A 22,461-nucleotide genomic window follows, 5' to 3' on the forward strand; every position below is an offset into this window, starting at 1 on the left:
GCTTCGCCATGTTATCGAAGAAACGCGTCAGACAGACAGATACATCTTGGCGGGTATATTAATACCATCTGGGCGTTAAACGCGGTAACATCTGTAAATCCTCGATCTTTTAATTCGGTTTTTTTTTTAAAGCCAACCATCACCAGCCGGCAAGCAGCTGGCAAAAGCGGGTTTTGTCTTTTTTCGACATTGAGCTAAGGGCCAAAGCGGCTGCCATGGATTTTTAAGGCATAATGCGGCATCTCTAATGCAATGGCAATGCACAGTGCAAGGCAAAACAAACAGCGAAATTCCATCTTCGCAACTGCCAAGCAGTTGGGCTCAAATACCGTCCGCGGTATACCTGCGAGCCAACCGGTACCTCTGCTCCTGGACCGACGGAAGCTAACGCTAGCTAGCTAGTCATCTTAGCTGGTTTAAAACAAATCATTCAGGAAAAAAGATCCATTCATTCATTTGAACGTCGTCAAAACTAACGATCCAAAAACAATGAAGCCTCAAGATATCATCGCCGGGAAGACCAGCCTGTGGATTTTCGGGTACGGGTCGCTGGTGTGGAAGCCTGACTTCAAATATCAGAGGAGCAAGGTCGGTTACATTCAAGGCTACAAGAGACGCTTCTGGCACGGAGACAACTTCCATCGTGGGAACGATGAGTTGGTAAGATGGGGCATATGTTTACTTGTTAACGGGAACATCATTAGATTGCTTAGGGTGGCATGATATGTTGAACAGCTGGGCTCACACTGCATCAGGCGTTGTCCGTGACGTGATTTATTTTTTTCTTCTTCTCTGCAGCCCGGAAGAGTGGTGACGCTGATCGAAGATGATGACGTAAGTGGAACTTTCTGCTTCCTATTGGTTTACAGTAGAAAGTGCAGTGGAGTTTCCAGTCTACATCAGTTAATTGAATGATGACTTAATATGTTTTCATCTTCCTCCACAGGAGACTACTTGGGGTGTGGCGTTTGAGGTGGCAGGCTCACAGCTGGAGGAGTCCCTGAAGTACCTCAATGTGCGAGAGACGGTCTGCGGAGGCTACATGACCAAAATGGTGGATTTCTTCCCTGAGGGGAATGACCAGCCTCCGGTTCAGGCGCTGGTTTACATTGCCACCTCCGACAACCCTCTCTACCTGGGCCCGGCCACCTCGGAGGAGATCGGTGCCCAGATCGCAATGTCCAGAGGGAAGACGGGCCACAACTTGGAGTACCTGCTCCGGCTTGCGGAGTTCATGAGGAGCAGTTGCCCACATGTGGAGGACCATCACCTGTTCTCCATCGAGGCCACAGCATTGACCATGGTGTCTTACCTGTTAGCAGCACAGTAGCTCGTACCCTTTGTTTCACTAGCATGTAATGGAAAGAATACACTACACATGAGGCTTTGATCTGCCATGTTCTACCTGTGTTTTACATTCTGTAGCTTCACATCCTCATCACCATCCATTGTACTTGAAAAAGTGGAAAAAAAGAAGGGTAGCTTAATACAATCCCTACAATGTTCACTGTAAACACTGTTTTTCTTCACTAACTGTTTTGATTTGTACGGTGCAACTTCCGTCCAATTCAGAAGGTACTGCTGTCGCTCGTGGTTGAGTGCGTTGATGTGTCAAAGAATAAATCTGACTCTGAAAAGTTGCTTGTGACAACTGAGTGTCAAGTAAAATAAATACCAATTTAAAAAAGTGGAAAATGACTGTTTTTGTGTGTTATTGCTGCAACAGAAACTGTTTGTTTAAATGAGCTGTGGCTCATTTAAAAGAAAAAGGCTCTGTTCTTGGTCAGGAAAATCTGGAGGTATCAAAAGTGGCAGTTTAATGAGTGCACAGCAAAGAGATGTATTCTAGAGAACTGATTTAACCAGAAATCCTAAAATAAAGTACACTAAAGGAGAAAATGTTTCTGTACTGCATTTTCCCAAGGAGTATTTTGTGGGGGGGGGGGGTTTTTTGTTTTTTTTTCCCCCCCCTCCTGTTTAAAAACAAAAACACTAAGCACTCAGTGTGAAGATTGCAATTGAACCAGCTGACAGAACTTTTTCACACCAGCTAATAACCTGTGGTGAGGGAGGCTTTCAAGGTGTTTGTGTGCATGTCATAAGAACACAGACCATGAGGGTCTTCTCTTGCCAAGAAGCAGCTTTTCTGACATGCTCTTGGAATAAAAACAAAAAACAGACGTGCTGGTTCACATCTGGTTTGCAGACTGTAACTCAACAGCAATGTTCTAAGAAGTCAGTAAAGCTTTTTGAACAGGTCTCCTGAGTGCACATATACAAACATACGTCAGACACACCCAAACATTGGCCGGAGCAGCTTGTACCCTGGATGTGATTCAAGTCCAAGAGTCTATCTAGGTGAAAAGGCTTATATAACTGCTGACCGGGAACAAGTCCAGACCTGGAAGTCCTGTGTTTACAAGTCTGCCCCGTGGTCGTGTCAAGAGTGCACCAGGAAGAACACACCGCAGATGCGTTCACTGAGATGAAATCTCAGCAGGGTGACATGAAAACGGCGACATGGGTCTCAGGTGCATCTTTGTCAGTTTGATCGCCTCTCAAATGGGTTGTTTTTCTGTCATTTCCTTACATCAAGGCTAAGTTCTTCCAAATGATTTTTCATAAACAGACCTTACAGATAGTTTCTATTTTAAGTGCCAGAGGTTTTGAATATCTTATCTCTGAGATATACGTTTCCCTCCCAGTGCAACGAAGCTCAAAGCTCCCTGTAGCACAAAAAAACCCTACATTTGGCAATCTTTATACAGTCGACTTCTTTAATAGTTACTCCAACAAAAACTGCCCATGGCGAGGTCTGCCTATTATTCTGAGCAACAGAGATCTAATTTCTTGGAACGACTACAGTAGAATAGATTAAATGTAATTTTAAGATTGCTGTAAGAACCACCCATTAAATTAGGGTTGAATGTGACCCTTGGCTGTATAAGGATGTCTTACTAATGAGATTACAGGTATAAAGTTTAGTTTTTCTCTGTAGAGTTGTTAATCGTACCTTTATCTTTTTTTTAAATCAAAAACATGTGAATTTTGGTTTCTGGTCTCTGAAGTCCCAGTTTCCAGGGGTTTTGGTGAGTTTATGAATCTATGATTGTGGGATTGTCAGGAGATGCCGTAAAATCACTTTCTGGCTGAAGGAAGAATACAGAGAACCTTACAAGGGTAAACAAGCAGAGACATAACAAGAGGGGTGCCAAACAAAATGGTTTTAAAAAAAGCCACAGGTGAGAAAACATTTGTGTGATAACAGAAACTGCTGTTTCTGAGCTTCAGATGTTATATTTAAATAAAGGGCTGAAATGAATATTGTTTGTATCTATAGCCACGAGGGAAATAAAGCGTGCAACTACTGAGAAACTGACATGAAGATGTCAGTGTTCTATCACTGTTGTGCTGCACACAGATGTTTTAGTTTTCTGAGAGATGGCAAGGCATGTTTCTCAGCTGGCAAAGTGATGTTTCCACCTGGCAGTAGTCTACTAATATGTGACCACCCATTTGTGGAAGATATTAAGTAATATGAAGCTTTTATGAAATTTGTGGCCTTCCAAATTTCATTAAGCCCCCATTCAGCTGTACTTTTTAAACCTAGTACTTCTACAAGCAGAATTATTACATTCTTGGTCCTTTATTCCATTTCTTTTCTTTGCCAGTACAGATTCCCTCCACTGTTGCAGACCTGAAGTCCACAACAGCCTCATAGATTGAGAGGCAGGGTACACTCTGGACGGGTCACATGGCTAACACAGAGAAAGGCATCCTTTCACGGTCACATTCATAGTTAAAATCTATTTAGAATCGCCAATTAATGTAACATGGATGTCTTTGGATTGCTGGAGGAAGCCAGGGTACCTGGAGAGAACATGCAAACTCCAAACAGAAAAGCCACGGCTGGCTGGTGGGTTTGAAGCAAGTAAGCAAGCAAAAATTAAAAAATTAAAAAAATGGAGAAAAAAAAGGGCTTTTTACATAAGAGTGTGTACTTTTTATAAAGTTTCACTTGGTGACCACTTTAATATAACTGTGATAATTAATATCAATTAATATTGATAGTTATCATTTTTTACCTTACAGCCTATTTATATTTTTCCAGGATATCATACAGTGAGTTAACCCTCGTGAAGCAATGGGTTCAAACCCAGGACAGTGCTAATGTAAAAACCAACAAACAAACAAGCAGCAGAATCAAACTGCTCAGATTTCGCCATCTTTTATTTTCAGTTGACTCCTGTTAGTAAAATGACAGATGCATTTCTTCATATGTACATGTGACTTATAAAAATAGTCAGGCAAATGAGAGAAAAAGCCAGAGGAAATGTCGCTTTCATTCATCATTATGTACAATCGATATAGAACATTGCATTTTATTCACGCTATAAACACAAAAACAAACCCATTAGAACAGATGTAGTGCTCAACTCAGGACACTGGTGCACACCTTTTTTTTTTCCTGTTTTTTGTTTCTGAAACATGAATGACATCAAAGAGAACCACAGATTTGTCATCACAGAAAACAATTTTGGAAAAAGTAAGAAAAAAAAATGGCTCTAGAATTCGCAATTTACAGTTTACAGGTGAAGATTTTTCCGCAATTTTTGTGAATCGCCTGTTTTTAACTTAAATAACTTAAAACAACCAAAATAAATGTGAATCGATTCATACGTTTAACATTAGCAGCATTGCTCTATCAATCAGTACCCCTTATTTTAGTAGACCTTTTCTTTCTTTTTTTGTTTTTACATTATTTTCCCCATTGGACACAAAAAATAATCAGAAATTTTCCATTTCCACCTATACATGAACACATTTTATGGATACAGTTTTACCTGCCTGCCTGTTGGTTTCAGTACATCTTTCATTACAAAAATAGGAGCTTTAGTACAAAAGCTGTTTGGTATGGTGGGTTCACATTAAGCTTTGTAAAATGCAGACTTGTCCACCAGCTTTGCGCTGAACATATCTACAGAACAATTAAATAACCAAATGTGCATGTAGGAGAATCAGTAACACAGAACAAAAATCTAAATAAAATAACAATTAAAAATAAAAAATAAGGGAAGACGTGGCTCAGTGCATTTGACAGGAACTCCTTTTTCTCGCTACCCGGGCAAATCCAAGGATCTGAAAAGCCCTTTGAGCTACACGCCTTTGGGTTTCCTGTCGTCAATAGTAGAATACAGCTTGTCTTCTCAAAAAAGCACTTAGAAATACTTCTGTCAAAATTAAAATTAAAATGCTCAAGGCAGTGTTTTTGTCCACTGCTCTGGACAAAAAAAAAAACAAAAAAAAAAAACTAAATGAATATAAATGAACTAATGCAGAGGCTGGTTGAGGCTGTACCTTTAAATTGTTGTGGTTACTCTAGCTTCTATTTAGTTGCTGAGCCAGAAGGGAGAGCGTGGTCCTCCAGGTAGTGAGCCTCAGTTACTATAAATACTCTTGTTTATTAGTTTAGGTGGGCGGGGAGGGGGCGGGGGGTATCTCTGGGAATCACAGTGAAGAGCAGGTCAGTTATCTGTCAGGGCATATTAATACGAATACGCGTACACATGTATCATCGAGCCCCAGGACCGCCAGGACCCTTTCCTTTCCTGACTGCTCCGTGGCTGCTGTGGTGGTGGCTGTGGGCCAGCTGTTTGTGGGGGCTCGGCGTGGAGGTGCCTCCTTTGGTCTGGGGGGAGGAGCTTCTGCTGAGGCTAAAGGCAGGACTGGTACCAGACCGGCCCAGGGAGGTCTGCAGAGGGCTGGATGCAGAGAGGCCCGCTGAAATTAGGGATAGGAAAGGATGAGGTTATTTATCATGTTCAAACAGCCAGTTCAGTAGGACATAACTGGCTTGTGTTTGTTTTTTTGCAGTGATACCACAACAAAATACATCGGCCTCAAAAAACCAAAACAAAAAAAGTCTCGATTAGACATCTCTGGGAGAAGTTCATAACAGTGTCAACTGTGTGGCACTGATTGGAATGTGGAATGATTATGGACTCTAACAATCTTCTCCTTTGTTACTTTCTTTTGGCTTAATGTATCCATAACAGGAACCAGTAAGGTATTCATTCAGTGCATTCATTGTGGCTTGAAAAGAGATGACAGGTCAGCACTCTGGCTTGAAACATTGGTGAAGCTGTAACGTTGTGCATGGGTAGTAGACGTTTAGCTTGCAGGGAAAAGGACAGATTTTAAAACAATATTTTTTAAAAAACTGAGTTACTCTTGAGTTAAGAGTGCTCATTTGAAAATATGGATGTATGAACATGAGAAACAGAACAAGCATGTTTGTTGTGACATCAACAGTCCTTAAGAACATTTGTCCAAGAAATGCATTGACAGGTAAACAAAGCACACATATTCTTTTTGATTTCTGGACAGCCAGTGCCTGTGCATAAAGATCCGTACAATATTTACATACCTTTCGAAACACTGTAGCCATAAGCAGCATAAGCTGCTGCCGAAGCAGCTGCCGCGCCTGCCATCGCTCCTGCCATTGCTGCTGCACTACCTGCAGTTGACTTACGCCCGCGTCCTTTCCCTCCAGTCTTGGCACCGCCTCCAGAGCCTTTAGGCCGCCCACGACTCCGCCCGGACCTGCCTCTGCCTGGACTGATTGTGTCCGAGGCTGAAACACCTGAACACCACAGGCAATAAAAGGAAAAAATAGTAAAAAAAAAAACTCTTCAGTATTTTACAGTCAGGCGGGAATCAACATCACTGTCAGAGACACTCAGTTTGGTTTGGCCTTGACCCAGTCTTTCAGAGTCTACTGTGGTCATTTCTCTGCAACATTTAAGCACAATTGCACATTAATCACGGCTCATCATTACTGTAAGTGCTGGCTCAAGCAAAAAAAGGAACACTCTTCTCATTTTCCATACTGTTTGCACAATCAGAGCCAGAGTGGTGATGTACCTAATCCTCCAGTACCTTGTCTTCTCCCTCTCTGACTCCCCACATCCCACCACTGGTCTGCATTTCTCTACACGTTTCACTCCAAATACTCTGGATTACAACCTCCCTATGTGGGGAAAAAGGCCCTACTCTATCACTAACACCAAAGCACACATGAAAACCTTTCATAAAATTCTCCACGCTTCCCCCGACCTTCAGGTCTAAATTTCACTCTTCTTTCCTTTCCCATTTTCAAGTTCACCAGTTGATTCTTGATTCTTTGCTTTCCATCTCATCTTCCAAACCTTTCATTTAAACATCATCTACATCTCTGAAGGAACCAACTTTCTCCCAGCTTGCTGGCTCTGGTTATCACTGCGCATCAATAATCTTGCTGGCAAGCACCTCTTAGCATGGCAGCAAAAATTCCCAACAGGTTTTAACGAAGAAGTATGGATTTAGGAGAGATTATCTTGCCGCAAAAATTCCAAAGTGAAGATAAAAGGAAAAAACATTCACCATGTATCTTGATTTCTGAGTGCGGCCGAGCCAAAATAAAACTGTTATAAATGTAAAACAAGCAAGAAACGAGCTGCACACAGCTTATGAGGTAAAAAGCCACTTGTCTCAATGGACCCCAGCCTATTAAAACACAAGGCGAGATAGCAGAGAGAACATAACAAGCCAGCCTTCTACGTGCAGCGATGACTTTCATGTAAGTCACACTAATTTGCTATTCTAGCAACAGTAGAACAAGATAATAGTCTCATGGAAAGGACAGATTAGGTTTTATTTGGCAACTCCACACTTGGAAGAGATTATATGTACTTAGATTATTTTTAGTTAGGACAAACCATTAGGTTTCTGATAGTGTATGAGATACGTGGCTGGGTGGGCTGGCTGTTTAACACTGCCAAAAATGCATTGGCTAAACAACCAGAGAGCAAGAGAGACCTCTAAAGCCTTTATATAGGAAGAACACAACTTTTAGCACCATTTACATACTTTGGGCTTAAGTGACTGTCTTTAATGCTACATATATGCTACATATTTATTTGGAAACTTTGAACTTTAGCTGCTGATATCACTCACTATACAAACGGATATGTCCTAAATTCAGAGGTGGGGAGTATCAGTAACAAGTCAAATCTGGTCTTGATCTACAGCAAATTTTCCAGGGACACCAACTGCAGAGCAAGTCTATGCAAAGTGCAGAAAAACATAAAGTATACTGCTCTACTCGCTCCATGAACGATGGCTAGACTGAAATTGTTTTCTCACCATTCATATTGTCAGAGACTGATCCAGACACAGAGGCGGGTGAGTTGGTGGCACGAGACTGAGGCGCGGAAGAAAGCGGATCATCCACGATGACGAGCATGTCGCTGCTGCTCTCATCCGCGTCGGCATCAGGAGGTAATGAGCCGGGCTGGAGCTCGCTACTTAAGGAGATCTGTCCATGCATAGGAGTACAAACAGACATACATACAGGCTGCGGGTCAGCACCACAAGGGAACGAGGAACCAGGTAAGTACAGTAAAGGGCAACAAGAGGAACAGTCCGAGGAACAGAGAGGGAAGGAAAGGAAAGATTCAATGTGCAGGGTATAAAAGTGACAAATGGTTGGGAAAAGGTAAGACGGACAGAAGAGTGGATCGAAAGAAGAGGAAAGCCGGAGAAGAGAATATAGGGGAAGAATTAATAACCCAAAAGAAACAAAAGATAAGAAAAGAAAAGGGGAGGAGGATTAATAGCACAGCATGCAAAGTAAGATTGTGAGTTTGTGGATGCAGGCCAAAGAAGCCTAATGGAGCAGCCACAAGTCATCACATTTAACATAAATCTCATCCCTTTCCCGCCTCATCTATGACCTACACTTTCACAAAAGCCTTTCTCTCTCTTTATCGCACACATGCACACACCATCCATCTCTTCTGTTTTTCCTCTGGATCCCTCACCTCGCTGAAAGGACTGGGCATGGCTGAGTCCATCTCGACGCTGATGAACGAGTCGTCTCCATCTGCCGACAAGTTAGAGTTGTCTGCTGAGGGGGCGTGGGAAATGACCAGGTTCACTTCCTTTTTCCTCTTGTTCTCCAGCTCCTCGTTCTTCTTCTGAAAGTTAACAACAGAAACGAGAACAGGAGAGGGTATTGATGAAATCAATTCTGCTGAAGTAGGGGTGTGAAATTATTTTTTCCTCTAAAACAGAATTAACCTAACTAGTATATATTAAACCAGTGGTTTAAGCCACTTATTGTTAGAAGGCTTTGCTATGCAGATGATACCCAGCTATATCTATCAATGAAGCCAGATGATACAAAATAACTACTTAAACTGATGATCTCTAAATTCAGATAAAACATAGGCTATTGTACTCTTATTATTATTTCTTATTATTAATTATTAATCTCTGACTCTCTTCCGCAGTGGGTCTTTTGTCTTGTCCTATCCCTCCCCTTATCCCAGACCTGTCACAGCAGATGGCTGCCCTTTCCTCAGCTTGGTTTTCCTTCCTGGTTTCTTCCTGTTAAAAGGCGGTTTACCTTCCCACTGTCGCCACTTACATACAGGGGTTAGGTTTTCTCTTATTAACAGAAAGGTCTTTATCGTACATTGTAAAGTACCGTGAGATGACTGTTGTTGTGATTTGGTGCTATATAAATAAACCTGAATTGAGTTGAACTGAATGCGCTGACAGTCAGTTGCATGGCATATACATTTTCTGTTCAGCTCTTGAGTTCAGAGCAAGACAAAACTCAGCAGCCACTGACCAGATTGCCATGAAATCCAGTATGGATATGATCCCCAGAGGAAGATATTTAATGATTTTAGATGAACCTCTGACCTTCCATCTGACCCTACTTTAGTCACTGACTATCTCAAACTAGTGACCTGATTTCTGTCAGATTCACCAGCTATGTACTGTATAATATCTCAAAGGAATAAGTCATAATGATTTCAATGTCCCCTCGACCCTTCCTGCAGCTTCACTATCAGGTCAATGTTATATTATGTTAGACAGAAGAGAGTCTATCGTCTAACAGACAGACTACAGTTTTCACTCTTGAGCTGAACACAAAACTTTCTGTAAAAGTTTCTTCCAGGACTCTTGTCTCCTTATCTTCCTACCTTACAATTTCTTCCATTCCAACTTTCTCTCTAACATTTCACATGTGTTTCTACTCGAAGTATTCTACATATTCCACTCCACATCCAGGCAGCCACCAACTCAGTTAATCAGTTCCATACCTTCTCAGCATACTTCTCCCTCTTCCTCTTGCGCTCCTTCACCTTGCTGCTCTCCTCTTGCTGCCTCTTCTCCTCTTGCCTTTGGCGCACTACAGAAAGAGACACAATGTTTGTTTTCATATTTTCCTTCCCCTCACAGTGAAACTCTAACATCTGCCCAATCAAAACACTCACATTTCTTCTCCAGCTCGTCATCGTCCAAAAGCAGGCTGACCACCTCTTTGGGTTTGAGCGTGTCTGGCTTGAAGTTGCCTCCAGAGATCACTACCCTTTGGATCTTATTAAAGAAGACCATTAAAGCATTAATCACCTCTGTTATTAATATGACCATTATGCACTTGTGTTATTTTGTTGTTGTTGGTTTAAAAAGAATAGAGGATATTTTTGACACACCTCGCTCTTTTCCTTGGCCCGCTGCAGTATCCTCTCCTCGATGGTGCCCTGACAGATGAGGCGATAGACGGTGACCTGTTTGGTCTGACCCAGCCTGTGAGCCCTGTCCATGGCCTGTTGGTCCACTGTGGGGTTCCAGTCACTGTCATAGAAGATAACCTGCACAGGAAAAAATATATATGTCATAATATTTTTCTCTAAAATTAGGATATCCATGTTTACCACATTGTCTAATTTTTTTTTGTGAAGAAAGCCTGAGCGTGAAACAGACACTCCCTTCTCTGCAATTTCGGAGACTAACAATGACGTGTTTTCCCAAGTGAACTGCCTTTTAACGTGACAGATGTCCTGTGTTAACAATCGCTTCACGCTCATTGTCATGAAAGCTAATTTCACTCGAACAGGGCTACAGGGAGTTTATAGCGAGACATGTTAATAAACACTGACATTATCATTTTCAGAGGCGTGTTTAGCCCTACTGATTACATACATACATGCTCCTTAGTCATTATCCAAACGTATTTATTTATGCTGAAACTGTGTTTTACGACAGAGAATGTGTGCTGCCCTGGATATAGACCTTTAGTAAATGTTAGTGCTATTTAAACTATGATATGGTATCAATAAGGGGCTCACAGTGTCAGCAGCAGTCAGGTTAATGCCAAGCCCTCCGGCCCGTGTGCTCAGCAGAAAGACAAAGATATCCGTTCTGTGGAGGGCAGTGAGAGAGGAGTGGGGGGTGGAGGGAATAGAGGAGGGGGACAAAATCAGAAGATATCATTCCCAACTGCAGCTACAGCACAAATATCCACATATCATGCCATTAAATGAAGTTGCAATGTAAGTTAAGAATAAAAATGTCAAGCTTAAGTCCTGTATAGGATGTGAAATGTGCACCAGTAGTGAAAGCCTTGCAACATAAAGCAACTTCAATAAACTCCAATAAACTTCAAACTCTTTTGTCCTCCAAAAAGAGTAATGCTGGCGCCTGAGAGCTATGTACTAATGCAAACCAGAGAATGTGGACTAAACACACCCATATATATTTCGATGTATGGGTGACGTCTTATTTCATGCATGCACAACCACTTGCACTCTAGGTCGTATTTTATCTTTACCCACCGACTCTGGAAGTCAGCCACCATATCCCTGCGCTCAGAAATCTTGGAGGATCCATCGAGGCGCATGTAGGTGTGCTTGCGATAAACCATGTACTCCTGGAAAGATGGGACAAAGACAGTAAAGAAAATAATTACTAATAAATAAATAATGACTCCTCATTTATTCTGGTCTTTCACAGAGCAGAAGGTTGGCTTACTTCCAGTATGGAGGAATATGTAGATATAGAATAACTGATTCTAATTTTCACAACATCTTTTGCTTTATTTTCATAAAACCTATAACTAGAATAACTAGATCTGCATCAAGTTAATAAAAAAAACTAAAACTTAACTCTAGGATTAGCCAATATTTGGCATTCATAGATCGCTCTCACCACTGATTTCGAAACCAGCAAACCAAAGTTATCCAAACTTCAAATCCAAAACTCAAATCTCAAACTGTTCTTCAGCCTCTGCTCTGGGGATCGCAAGCAGCAACTACACACTGAATTTAATAAGCTCTCAAATATGAAATTCTATTCTTTCTCTGAGGAGTGGATAAAGCCTTCAGCCCTACTTGTTAAATTTCAAGGGTCAAGAAATATTCATCTGTGCTGTAAGAATTTCTTTCTGACAGCAATTTTGTGTCCAAAATCCCAAAATCCCACATTTCTTATGTGCATTCGCTGGAGTTGAAACCTCAATCCGAGCCCAGGGAGGCATTGAGAAATCAAGAGCTTGATATTCTATCCCCCCCAAAGTCTGCTAAGCTGCGCTGTGTGCGCCTGTGTGTGTGGGTTTGATGGGAGGAGCTCTGAAGTCAGAGCAACAGCAGTGATGAGGTGACTCGCTGAGCTTCCTTTGAGCGCTGCCCTGAACTCGCGACCTCCTCGATGAAACATGTCAGTCCCCCCTGAACCAGTCACAATAAATGGCCACACATAACAACTCCCCTCACACAGCCATTATCAATGATAACGATGATTTGAAGCTATGTTTTCTATGACCCCCTCCAAATCCCCTTTCACGACACCCGGGGCCCTCAGTCCCAGCAGGGCCTGCCCCCTCATCGCTCTGAGTGTCTGGCTCTGTTCCCAACAGCCCCATCTGCTCTAACCGAACACTACATTAGGGACCATTAGGGCAGCGCTCGCCAAAATGCTGCTAACCTTGTTGAATTGGGCTTTGGTATCTTGCCAGCACAACGCTGCTGTCTTTCTAATCTCCATCTAAATCAGCAGAATCAAAGTTTTAGAAAAGTTACACCTGAGAGATCAAATTCCTCTGCAGCCTTTTTGTGGTTTACACTTGGAGTCCTGGTTAGTTGCAGCATGCTTTCGATTTCTTCCAAGATGCCACACTGAAATATAAATCCCAACAGCTGGCAATTTTCTACAATATTCTGATCCAGTTTGTGCTAACCGTAGGTGAAAGTGTGATATTTCTGCAGTTTTTCACTCATTTTCTAATGTATTCCTTTACAAATGTTATAAATCAAGCACTATGTCGGGTTGGCCTGACTGGACAAAATGTTTACTTTTTTCATGCAACTATCATCGGCCCATTATGAACCACATATCGCCAAAAAAACCAAAAACAAAACAAAACAAAACCCCCCAAACCCCTATGTTCCCTGAAGTTCACGACGCATGGGAACACGCAAATTTGTTTTAAGAATGCCCGATACTTTTGTATCCACTCCAATTACAATTTTGCTTTTTCTTTCAAAGTGGCTCTGGGAACACAGGCTGTTCCCAACTTCCTGTTAAAAATGAGTCCCCACAGTCAAGCAAATGCTGTTAGATTAGTGTGCGTGGTCACAGACTGTTCCTAACCCAACAGCTGTAATAACTGAAAAGAACATGCTGTGGCACGATAATAAAACAGAGTCCACTTCAGAACTGAGCTGGGCTTAAGACTGTTATGTCTGCTGTCAGTGACATGGTACATACAACACCTGCCCAAGACCACAGGAGCAGCAGAACTTCACTGACCTTAACTATTAAACAGTGTTTCCAATTTTAGGCATTAATACAGATGTGTGAAAAAACACTTTGTAAAACATCCTATGGTGTAGTCTATGCACATTTCTTTTTGCATGTGTGGCTGAATCATTCTGCAATTACAAAAATGCTATCTGGCATTGGCTCCTATGCCAGTCTGTCGAGTTTCTCCGTGTTCGGTTTCTCATGGTGACTGCAAAAGCAGATCGTGTTGGCTTTTTTTCCACTTAATAAATGTTTAGCCACAGTTATTTAGCATTAAATTAATGTAACACTGAAGAGAGAGTCTATACACAGATTGAAATAGCAAAGAAAATGAGAATAAATATATAAATGACCACATTTTGTTTCACAGACGCAAAGCATATTGCCACTGAGCGGACAAATCAGTGTGTGCGCGTGTCATTAAATGTCTGGGGAGGGTGTGTGTGGCAGGCTTCTGCAGGCTATATGAAAACTACATCATATCTTTGACAGGTATCAACACAGCAGTATAAATCACACCTTAGCAGAAAGCTCATTGGACCTTTCTATCCCCCTCTAGTACAGCATACTAAGAAGTGAGCGACCAAATTGCATTGAGGAGAATGAAATGCAGGAAAAATGCAATCTCTGGTTCACTACAACAGTTCAGATCATTTTGGCTTCAAAAATAGTTCCACAATATTACAGGAGCCAAATGACCGCAGTAAGTGTCAGCAAGCAAGAACATGGACTTTGATTAGCTACTGCTAAAAAGTCGCATGTATAAGCAGAAAACCAGTTCAGACAAGGACAAGGTGATGAAACCTGCAAAACTATTCATTCATCAAAACCACAGTGTTAACAAACACGGTAACTACAACTCCACTCTCTGGCTTTTCCTTCTGTGTCACAGGCTGTAGAGTTTCTATATTTGCAATCATAGTGTGCAGAAACGTACAAACAAACTGTCATAATATGTTCCACAAAATAATCTATGCAGAAGCCGTGCTTTTCATTGAATAATAGGTCACTGTGTGTCACTCCAACACTCCAAGACAATTTCCCCTCACACCAAACTAGTGATGGCAGCTGGCCGCCCCACCCCGAGCCTGGTTTCTATTAAAAGGACGTTTTTCCTTCCCACTGTCGCCAAGTGCTTGCTCTTAGGGGGTCGTTTGATTGTTGAAAGGTTCTCTGTATTATTATAGGGTGTCTGCTTTACAATATCAAGTGCCTTGATGTGATTGCTGTTGTGATTTGGCACTATATAAATAAAACTAACCTGAATTGAATTGAATAATGAACAAGGTACACCTGAAAGGCAAATTGCATTACCGGTACTTCATTTACAGACAAAATTCTATTCTGGTTTGGCAGCAGTTCCAAGAGACTGTGGGCATTTCCCCTCATTCCTGCATTTTAAGCTTTGCAGACTTTGCAGTAAAATGATGTCTAAAAAAACCTCAGCTTAAATAGGAAGGCAGTGACTCCGTGGTCCCGCTACACTATCAGCTGCTGCCAAAGAAAGCAAACAGTGTTATTTTTCTTTGGGCCACCCGAATCTTAATGATCCATCAACTGACCGCGTGATGTCACCAGAAGAACCGGCAGCCGACTGGTGATGATAACAATGATGATAATGACACAGATCAGCATCAACTTCTCCCGCACTCTCTCTCTTAGTCAGAGACTCACTTTCAGATAATGAACTCCATCTGCAGATTTATTTATTTTTTTAGCTATGACCAATGACAAACATGGAAAAGGAAAAAAAAAAAACACTGAAGCCAAATTGGGTGAATGTATGATTTCATCCGTGATTGCCTTGAGCCCATTAGCAGAGGAGATGCTGTCATATACAACCTCCCCCTCAACCAACGCCCACCTCCCATTGCATTATGAGGTCACTTATACACAATGACTTCTGTGATACACAGGGCGCTGTAATGTTGTCTCATTAAATCATAGCTAGAGGGAACAACTATAGGTGGGGCAATCAGTGAGAAGAACACTAAAGCAGAATGACTAGCCAGCATTATCGAAGCCATCTTGAGCATTCTCATCACTGCCGTTTTCCAGTGGCCTTTAACACGAGGCATTCTTGCTGTTTTCCAGACACACAGGAAGACGGTCCTTAGCCACCTGGGCCAGGTCCATCTACCATCAAAGCATTTGGCTGTGGAACTGGCTCTGCACTGTGTGAATAGGGACAGAATGACATCATGCGAGAGGCTTTTGGCTCCATAGTGATGTTTGCAACAAATATGGAGGCAACAACAGAGTACACCGAGGCTGTCGACACATAATCACTGTCAGGGCTGTGTTTCAGCATTATATTCCTGTAGGGAGAGCAGTAATGCACTTCGATCTTCATCTTGGATTCCAAACTGACAGCCTCTGACCTTCCAATAAGATTATAACTAACTAAGAAGTTGAAAAGAAAAACATGCATGTGGGTAAAAGTAATACAGGTTCATTTATCAAGCTCAAACCGGGAAAAACGGATTTTGTGATCGTTTATTTGTTCCCACCTTTTCCTCATCCATCTACCTTTGTCTCGGTTTTCATGTTATTTCCTTCTCCTCTAACCCCAAAGACCCTGCCACTCCCATCACCCATTTCCCCTCCACTTCCCCGCTTTCCTTATTTCACCCAGTTATCCCTCCCATCTGGCTGCCTCCCCTGCAGATGAGACCCCTCTAATTAGTCCTGACCTGTTAATTAGCAGTCTAATGAGTGCACCAACGAGGGACAGGCAGGTGGTTTAGAGGTGCTGTAGCGCCACACCCCAACGGTTACACTGCTCGGGTGAGGAGCTTAAACAACTTACTTGGAAACTTGGAATTGATTTATGCAGATATCTAAAAGATTTAACTCACCTTCAGGTTACATATTACTGAATGGAATTCAGGACGTTACTTTTTCTACACTTAGCAATAGTGTGAGGGTAACTTATAAATAGAATAGATATGAATAGAGCGAGCAGAGCTGTAAAGGGGCAAAGGTAATGAAAATGAGGAACAAACTGTTCTATTTATAGATGTATGCCGTGTATGTGTGCTTTTATACCTCAAGCAGGTCTATCATGCGAGTCATCTGAGAGTAGATGAGGACTCTGTGTCCCTGAGCCTTTAGTCGACTCAACAGGATATCCAAGGTGTGGAGCTTTCCACTTTCTGTAATCAGGCTTTCCTTATCTGAAAGAGGGAAAGAAAGTTTTACCACACAAACCACCCGGGTGGCAACACAGCAACTTTTCCATGTTACTCTCAGTAAGTAGCTGTGTGATGAAATCACATTAATCACTGAAAATATTTAGTGAGTTGACACAATAAAATATCTGCTTACTTACAAAGTTAAAAAAAACAAACTCCAATCAATTCAGAAGTTAGATAAGACTCTTGAATAACCCTTTTCACCAGAACAGATAGAGCTGGGGGGGGGGGGTCGATCCTCCTAGATCTGGCCCTAATTTAGTGACCGTTTAAATAAAGCCTGTGCCCTGATTGACTGTGCTGTTGCTGAGAGCAGAGAGAATAAGAGACAAAGTGAAACTCTGAGGAAAAAGTGATTTACACTCCATTTTAGACAAAAGCACAAAAGGTGAACAAACAGGCCTGGCAGTTGGTCACGTTTCTGTTGATACCACATCAGGTATTCGCTGGCCTTCAAATGATTTACCGACAAGAGCAATGGGAAAGAGGGGGGTGTTCTGACCCTGGGTCTGCTGCTGAAGTGGTTTCCTCGATGTCCAGCTGATGAGGAATTAACGTCATCTGACACAATGATAGAATAAGGAAAAAGCTGTGCCTGCATTCGACCCTGTAACAGGCACACGATGGTGTTTGACCGAGAGGTCGTGGCCCTGAGTAGGAAGAACCTAAGGCCAGGTCCAGGGTCAGGGGACAGGGTCAGGTCAGGATTAGAAGAGAGTCCCTATGGGAGAGTGAGGCTTGACCGTCTTACATAAGAGGTGGACTCCTGTCCCCCAAGCCCTTTTGTGCGCTGCAAACCTGGGCTTACAAATATTTCCCAGTGTTATTTCTTCACTTTGCTTCGGCCATTAATTCAAAACACATTCTCCAAAAAGCAAAAAACAGACTGGGATACCTTCAAAAAGAATAGCCTCCTGGAACATATTTGAAACATGCAAAAAAAATTGAAATATACACCTGTGTTAAAATGTACCACAGACCCACAATCTCACATAGATCTTTTTTTAAGGAGACCTTTCTATGCTAATTTGTACTTGGACTGAACCCTGACCTGTGACCTTTTAGTATAACCTTCTGAAAAAATGTCAGGCCTGGCAGAGGTGTTAAAGAGGAACTAATAGAACAGATGAATAGGTGAAATGCTCTGGGGAAGTATTGGAGAGCTCACCTACAGGTCACTGTGGAGTGGTGTCAGCCTGTCAAATACATCCAGTCCTGGTCTCACTCACACTCACAACCTACAGCTCCTGGGAATACGCTGGCAAAATTTGTTCTGGATTAAATTCATACATGTCTTTAATTTCGCTTGTTGTATTTTTCTTCTGGACAGCTGAAAAGCTGAAAAAGGTTAATGTTTTCTGAGGCGCGTAGCTTTTTTGTCAAGTATCCTGTATTTTTTTCCATTTGCAGAAAAGAGGATTATGCAAAGGTTTGTGTGTTGACCGGTCAAAAAGTTGGCTTGAACATGAAAGAGCGAGACCACAGTGGAGTTTGCCACGTAGAGGAAGAAGTGCAAAATATCAAAGAATCACGTAGGAGAAACGCAGACAATGGCTGCAGTGAATAGTTTTGTTTTAAACAGTTTCACTCCACTGCTAAGAATTTCATTGTATAACATGACTACTGTCTCCTTTGCAGCTAGAGCAAGCTTAAAGACGATCAACAGCACTTGCATAAATAAGAGTAGCCCACATTACTGGTTTTTCCATGCATGGAGTAGATAGCAACATGTAAATGTGGGTCTGCAAAGCTCTACGTAGCACCTACGCACTACTAACGCAGTATCACGCAAGTACTTTACGCCATTACAATAAACAAAGAAGTTCACCAACAACACCTGGAACCAGCTCAACTGAAAGGAAGGTCTTATAAAGAGACATTTTAAAGAAGGAGACATGGAAAAAAAAAATCTATAGGAGACTTCTCTAACAGTCAAACTGGAAAGCATGTGAGCCAACCGTGCTTTTGCTACACCCACAGTTTCAGCTTTGTAGAGGGCGCATCTAGTCATTATAGAAGAAAAGATGTATGTGTACTGCATGTTTTCACAGTTTATCATACAGGCTGAATTAGAATGGTACTTGTTCAGTGCTCTGGTAGAAAGAAGCTGATAGTTACTGCACTGCTGGCTGAGCTGTTAAAAAGCTGTAATGTTATGAAGCTTTGCACATGCATGGTGTGTGTAATGGGTTTAGCTGAACATTTTAAATATACAGCTGTTATGTCCTGATATTAGGTACGCTCTCTCCTTATTCAGACAGAGGCTTCGAAATACCCAAATAGCTGCTTGGGGGCATTACCAAGATGGCTGCCAAAGGGCAAGACTTGCTAGAAAGATTTGGTTAGCAGGATGAGCGTTTTATCTCCTGTCATTATGTAAAATTAAAGGTGTAACAGGGGTCTACATTTAGTAAATGACATGCGTTCTTCCACATCAGTATCTTTTCTCATTATATTGTAAATACAAAAGAGAAAACACCTACAATGAATTGAGCTAACTCACAAAATATTGAAAAATTGTGAAATGACATAGGAAATGCTTTAAGGAGGATAATGAATGGCTTAAATAATACACCTATAGCTAAAGGCATTAAAGTACAACTGAAGCAGATTCGATGTGACACTTTATTTACTCTAAAATAGGCAGTTGTGCATTGCTGTGGTTCTATTCGGTTTGTACAAAGAGCCCAGTGCACCGCAAACCATGAGATACACAATGTACCCTTCCGTGAAAGGCCTGTAATTGGCCTTGGCGTCAAGAAAGTTAATGGACTGAGAAAGTAAAAGACAAGAGAGGCCGGCATGCAGCAGATTAGACATGCAGAACAGAAAAAAAAAAGGTCCAGACAGAGAGGGACAGACGGAGAGGAAAGGGGGTCTGTGGTGGCTCCGGCTACAGCGAAGCTGGATTAGCCTGGTGGTGGTGGCGGTGATGTTGTGGCTGAGATCAGACAGGGCCTCCCGGCCGCAGGTGCCAGTCTAACCAGGGCCGCTGCTCAGTCAAGGGCACTGACTAACACTTGCGGGCCACGCTGCCAACCACCCAGGCGCAAAACCACCACTTGGCAGAGACACAAATACTCATATAAGACAACACTGCTAAACCCCTGCTACTGATCTGTTTCTGTTTAGGAGATTATATTTAAGCCTCCAGACTCCAGTGTCATGTTTTAAGACAGGTTAAAAGCCCCTATCTGAGGATTTTTCTGGCCAAAGAGGACTAAATGTTGCATGTACTTAAACTAAGTCTTGAATGGCATTAACAGGCAATGAGAAAATCCCATATTAAACAGTTGGATACTATTATTCTTGTATACAGAGACGTGTCAGTCACAATAATCCTTTTGTTTATGACTGGATTATGAGGGAGACCATTAATAGGGAAGCTGCTCTGCTCCTTAAGAAAGCAACCTTCTGGTGTTTGATGACACCGGTGACCATGATACAGCATTTGGTAGTTGCTTATCGGCATCACTTGATCATCACCATATTGAATTCTGAGTTGCATTCATACACAGAGAAATTATTAACACAAAGACAATAAAAAAGGAAAGAAAGAAAGGCAAGCAAGAAAACAGGCAGAAAAAAATCGTCCCACAGCAATGTGGCTTATAGAGAGGTTGCAGAGTTCAAGCATTTAGTACTGCATTGAGAAAACCCCAGTTTCATATTGCTGCTATACTCTATAAAAGGGAAGCCAAGAAAATGAATAATTACAATTTGGGAGGACTTTGGTGGTCTGTCTCATTCCAATGTAACACTTATGCTTACATTATAAGCTACATGTGGTGGCAATGAAATGCAGGACCACTGCCCTTAAGCGTGAGCAAACTGGATATAGTAACTACGCATGTACCATGAATTATGGACGGTTTGGAGGAATTTAAATGAAAAGGTCGATACAGCTAAAAAAAAAACAAACAGTGTGTTGGCTCGAAAGAGTCACTAAAATTCATTGACATAGCAACAGCAATATTATGTAGCTGATTGCAAACAAAGAGATCATGTCCAAATATGTTGTGGTGTGTAGATCAAAATGTGGAGTAAAACTGAAAGCAAGAAAAAAAAAAAAAAAAAGGGGGGGGGGGGGGGGGGGCACAAAACAACTTTAAAATCATGGCCTGACAGGGATGAGGACTGCGATAAGACCACACCCCAAAACACGAGCAAATCCCATGTGGTGTCACACCACTCTGCCGTTGCTATGGATACACATATCAAGCTTCACCACCTGCCCTGCCCCCCTTTCACAGCACCCCCCTCCTCGCCACCACCACCCGCTTCAATCCAATCCAGTCTAACAGAGGTATTCACCCAGCCAGGCCCTCCCCATCTCCTTCATGCTTACCGCCTGCTGGCAGATTAAGCTGCACTCCCTTGTCCCTCCTCACACCCCCATTCTACTACATCCACTGTAGCACCCTCCAGCAGCCTCTCCATCCTTCCCTCCTCCACTTCTACACTCACCCTCCCACTCCACGATACACACCCTCTCTCGCTCGCCCCTTTCCTCCCCCTGCTGTCTGTCCCCCGACGTTGTAATCCAATCCCTGCAGGGCCAGAGCCAGGGGTCTGACATGGTCCTGACCCAATTAGAGGCCTGCTGCCAGCTAATTAACCCCGGCCCAGCCCTGGTGCCTGGCGCCTGATACTCCCAAACCAACTATGGCGCTAATTTCATTAATACGCCGCTACAATCTTCTATGCTGTCCTCTGTTTCCTTCCCCTCTGCTGCTGTTGTCTGCCAAAGCCAAGTGGGGAGCTGCCCTGAACACGGAGGGAAGTGAGCCAGATGTGATGAAGAACAGCAATTTTGCAGAAAAGGAGTTAGTGAAGGAAGATGGATGAATGGTTATGTGAGAAAGAGAGACAGATGGGAGGCCACAGAACAGGTCGAATCAACGATCGAACCAAGCACCAGCCCCTCACTGTACAATGATACATTACACTGGGCAATCAATAAGTCAATGAGCAACACTTGTTCAGCAGCGCTGATGATGGAAATATTAGCCTGACACTACTTTGCTGCTTCTGCATATATTGACAAAAATCAGAGTGAAACTTAATTTTCTTACAGCGACAGCATCAGTACAGCTAAGAGCCAGATGCCAGTGGGAGGATTTGAAAGCTAGGAAGTGAGAAGCCCGACAGAAAACAGGAGAATTTAGTGAAGATTTACAACCCCCCCAAACAAAGTCTGTCTGCATCCAGAAAGCAGCATCTCTGCTCTGGAGCCTGAAAGAGAGTCATTAAAAAAAAAAAAGAAGAACATAAATTCCCTTAAAAGAAAAAAATATGCTTGCACAACTAAGTGTGGCTGAGTCTGAGCGATGGAGGAGCATATATGGAACATGTTCACACATACACCACCGCCTCCCCTCAAACATGCAAGAGGAACGCTTCTTTTGGTTCTCTAGGAGTCGTTAAAGCAGCGGAAGAGACAGACAGTCTGATGAAGACTCCCAAGTTTCGCTGGGGAACCTCACCGCACCACACCACAGCGGCCCACTCTGAACTCTGTCATTAAGACAGATTACTGCTAGTTACCCTTGGCTGGCATTGACTCAGAACTTACCACAGATCAAAGCACAAAGATTACTTGGCTTCCATGTTTAAAGATCCCAGCATAGAA

At 42.4% G+C, this 22,461-nt stretch overlaps 2 protein-coding genes across 4 annotated transcripts in view; one reads left to right on the forward strand and one right to left on the reverse strand.

Annotated features, from left to right (window-relative positions):
• chac1 (ChaC, cation transport regulator homolog 1 (E. coli)) lies at positions 1–1,695 on the forward strand. Its single transcript, XM_004542075.5, has 3 exons — positions 1–660; positions 799–834; positions 947–1,695. The coding sequence occupies exons 1-3, from the start codon at positions 490–492 to the stop codon at positions 1,328–1,330; spliced, it is 591 nt and encodes a 196-aa protein (XP_004542132.1). The 5' UTR covers positions 1–489; the 3' UTR covers positions 1,331–1,695.
• A 2,517-nt stretch (positions 1,696–4,212) lies between these two features.
• Positions 4,213–22,461, reverse strand: part of ino80 (INO80 complex ATPase subunit) — a 38,587-nt gene continuing 20,338 nt past the window's right edge. For 2 of the 3 annotated variants that reach the window (XM_076873748.1, XM_076873747.1), the window contains exons 28-37: positions 16,684–16,811; positions 11,670–11,764; positions 11,184–11,256; positions 10,548–10,706; positions 10,329–10,431; positions 10,155–10,243; positions 8,862–9,017; positions 8,185–8,395; positions 6,428–6,643; positions 4,213–5,781 (exon numbers count right to left, since the gene is read on the reverse strand). In XM_076873748.1, coding sequence (XP_076729863.1) covers positions 5,573–5,781; positions 6,428–6,643; positions 8,185–8,395; positions 8,862–9,017; positions 10,155–10,243; positions 10,329–10,431; positions 10,548–10,706; positions 11,184–11,256; positions 11,670–11,764; positions 16,684–16,811 — 1,439 coding nt within the window. In that variant the 3' untranslated portion in view covers positions 4,213–5,572. The remainder of the gene's footprint in view (positions 5,782–6,427; positions 6,644–8,184; positions 8,396–8,861; positions 9,018–10,154; positions 10,244–10,328; positions 10,432–10,547; positions 10,707–11,183; positions 11,257–11,669; positions 11,765–16,683; positions 16,812–22,461) is intronic. The other variant, XM_004542073.3, reaches the window with a different exon arrangement.

Source organism: Maylandia zebra, linkage group LG15, assembly GCF_041146795.1.
Source record: "Maylandia zebra isolate NMK-2024a linkage group LG15, Mzebra_GT3a, whole genome shotgun sequence".
Lineage (NCBI taxonomy): Eukaryota > Metazoa > Chordata > Actinopteri > Cichliformes > Cichlidae > Maylandia > Maylandia zebra.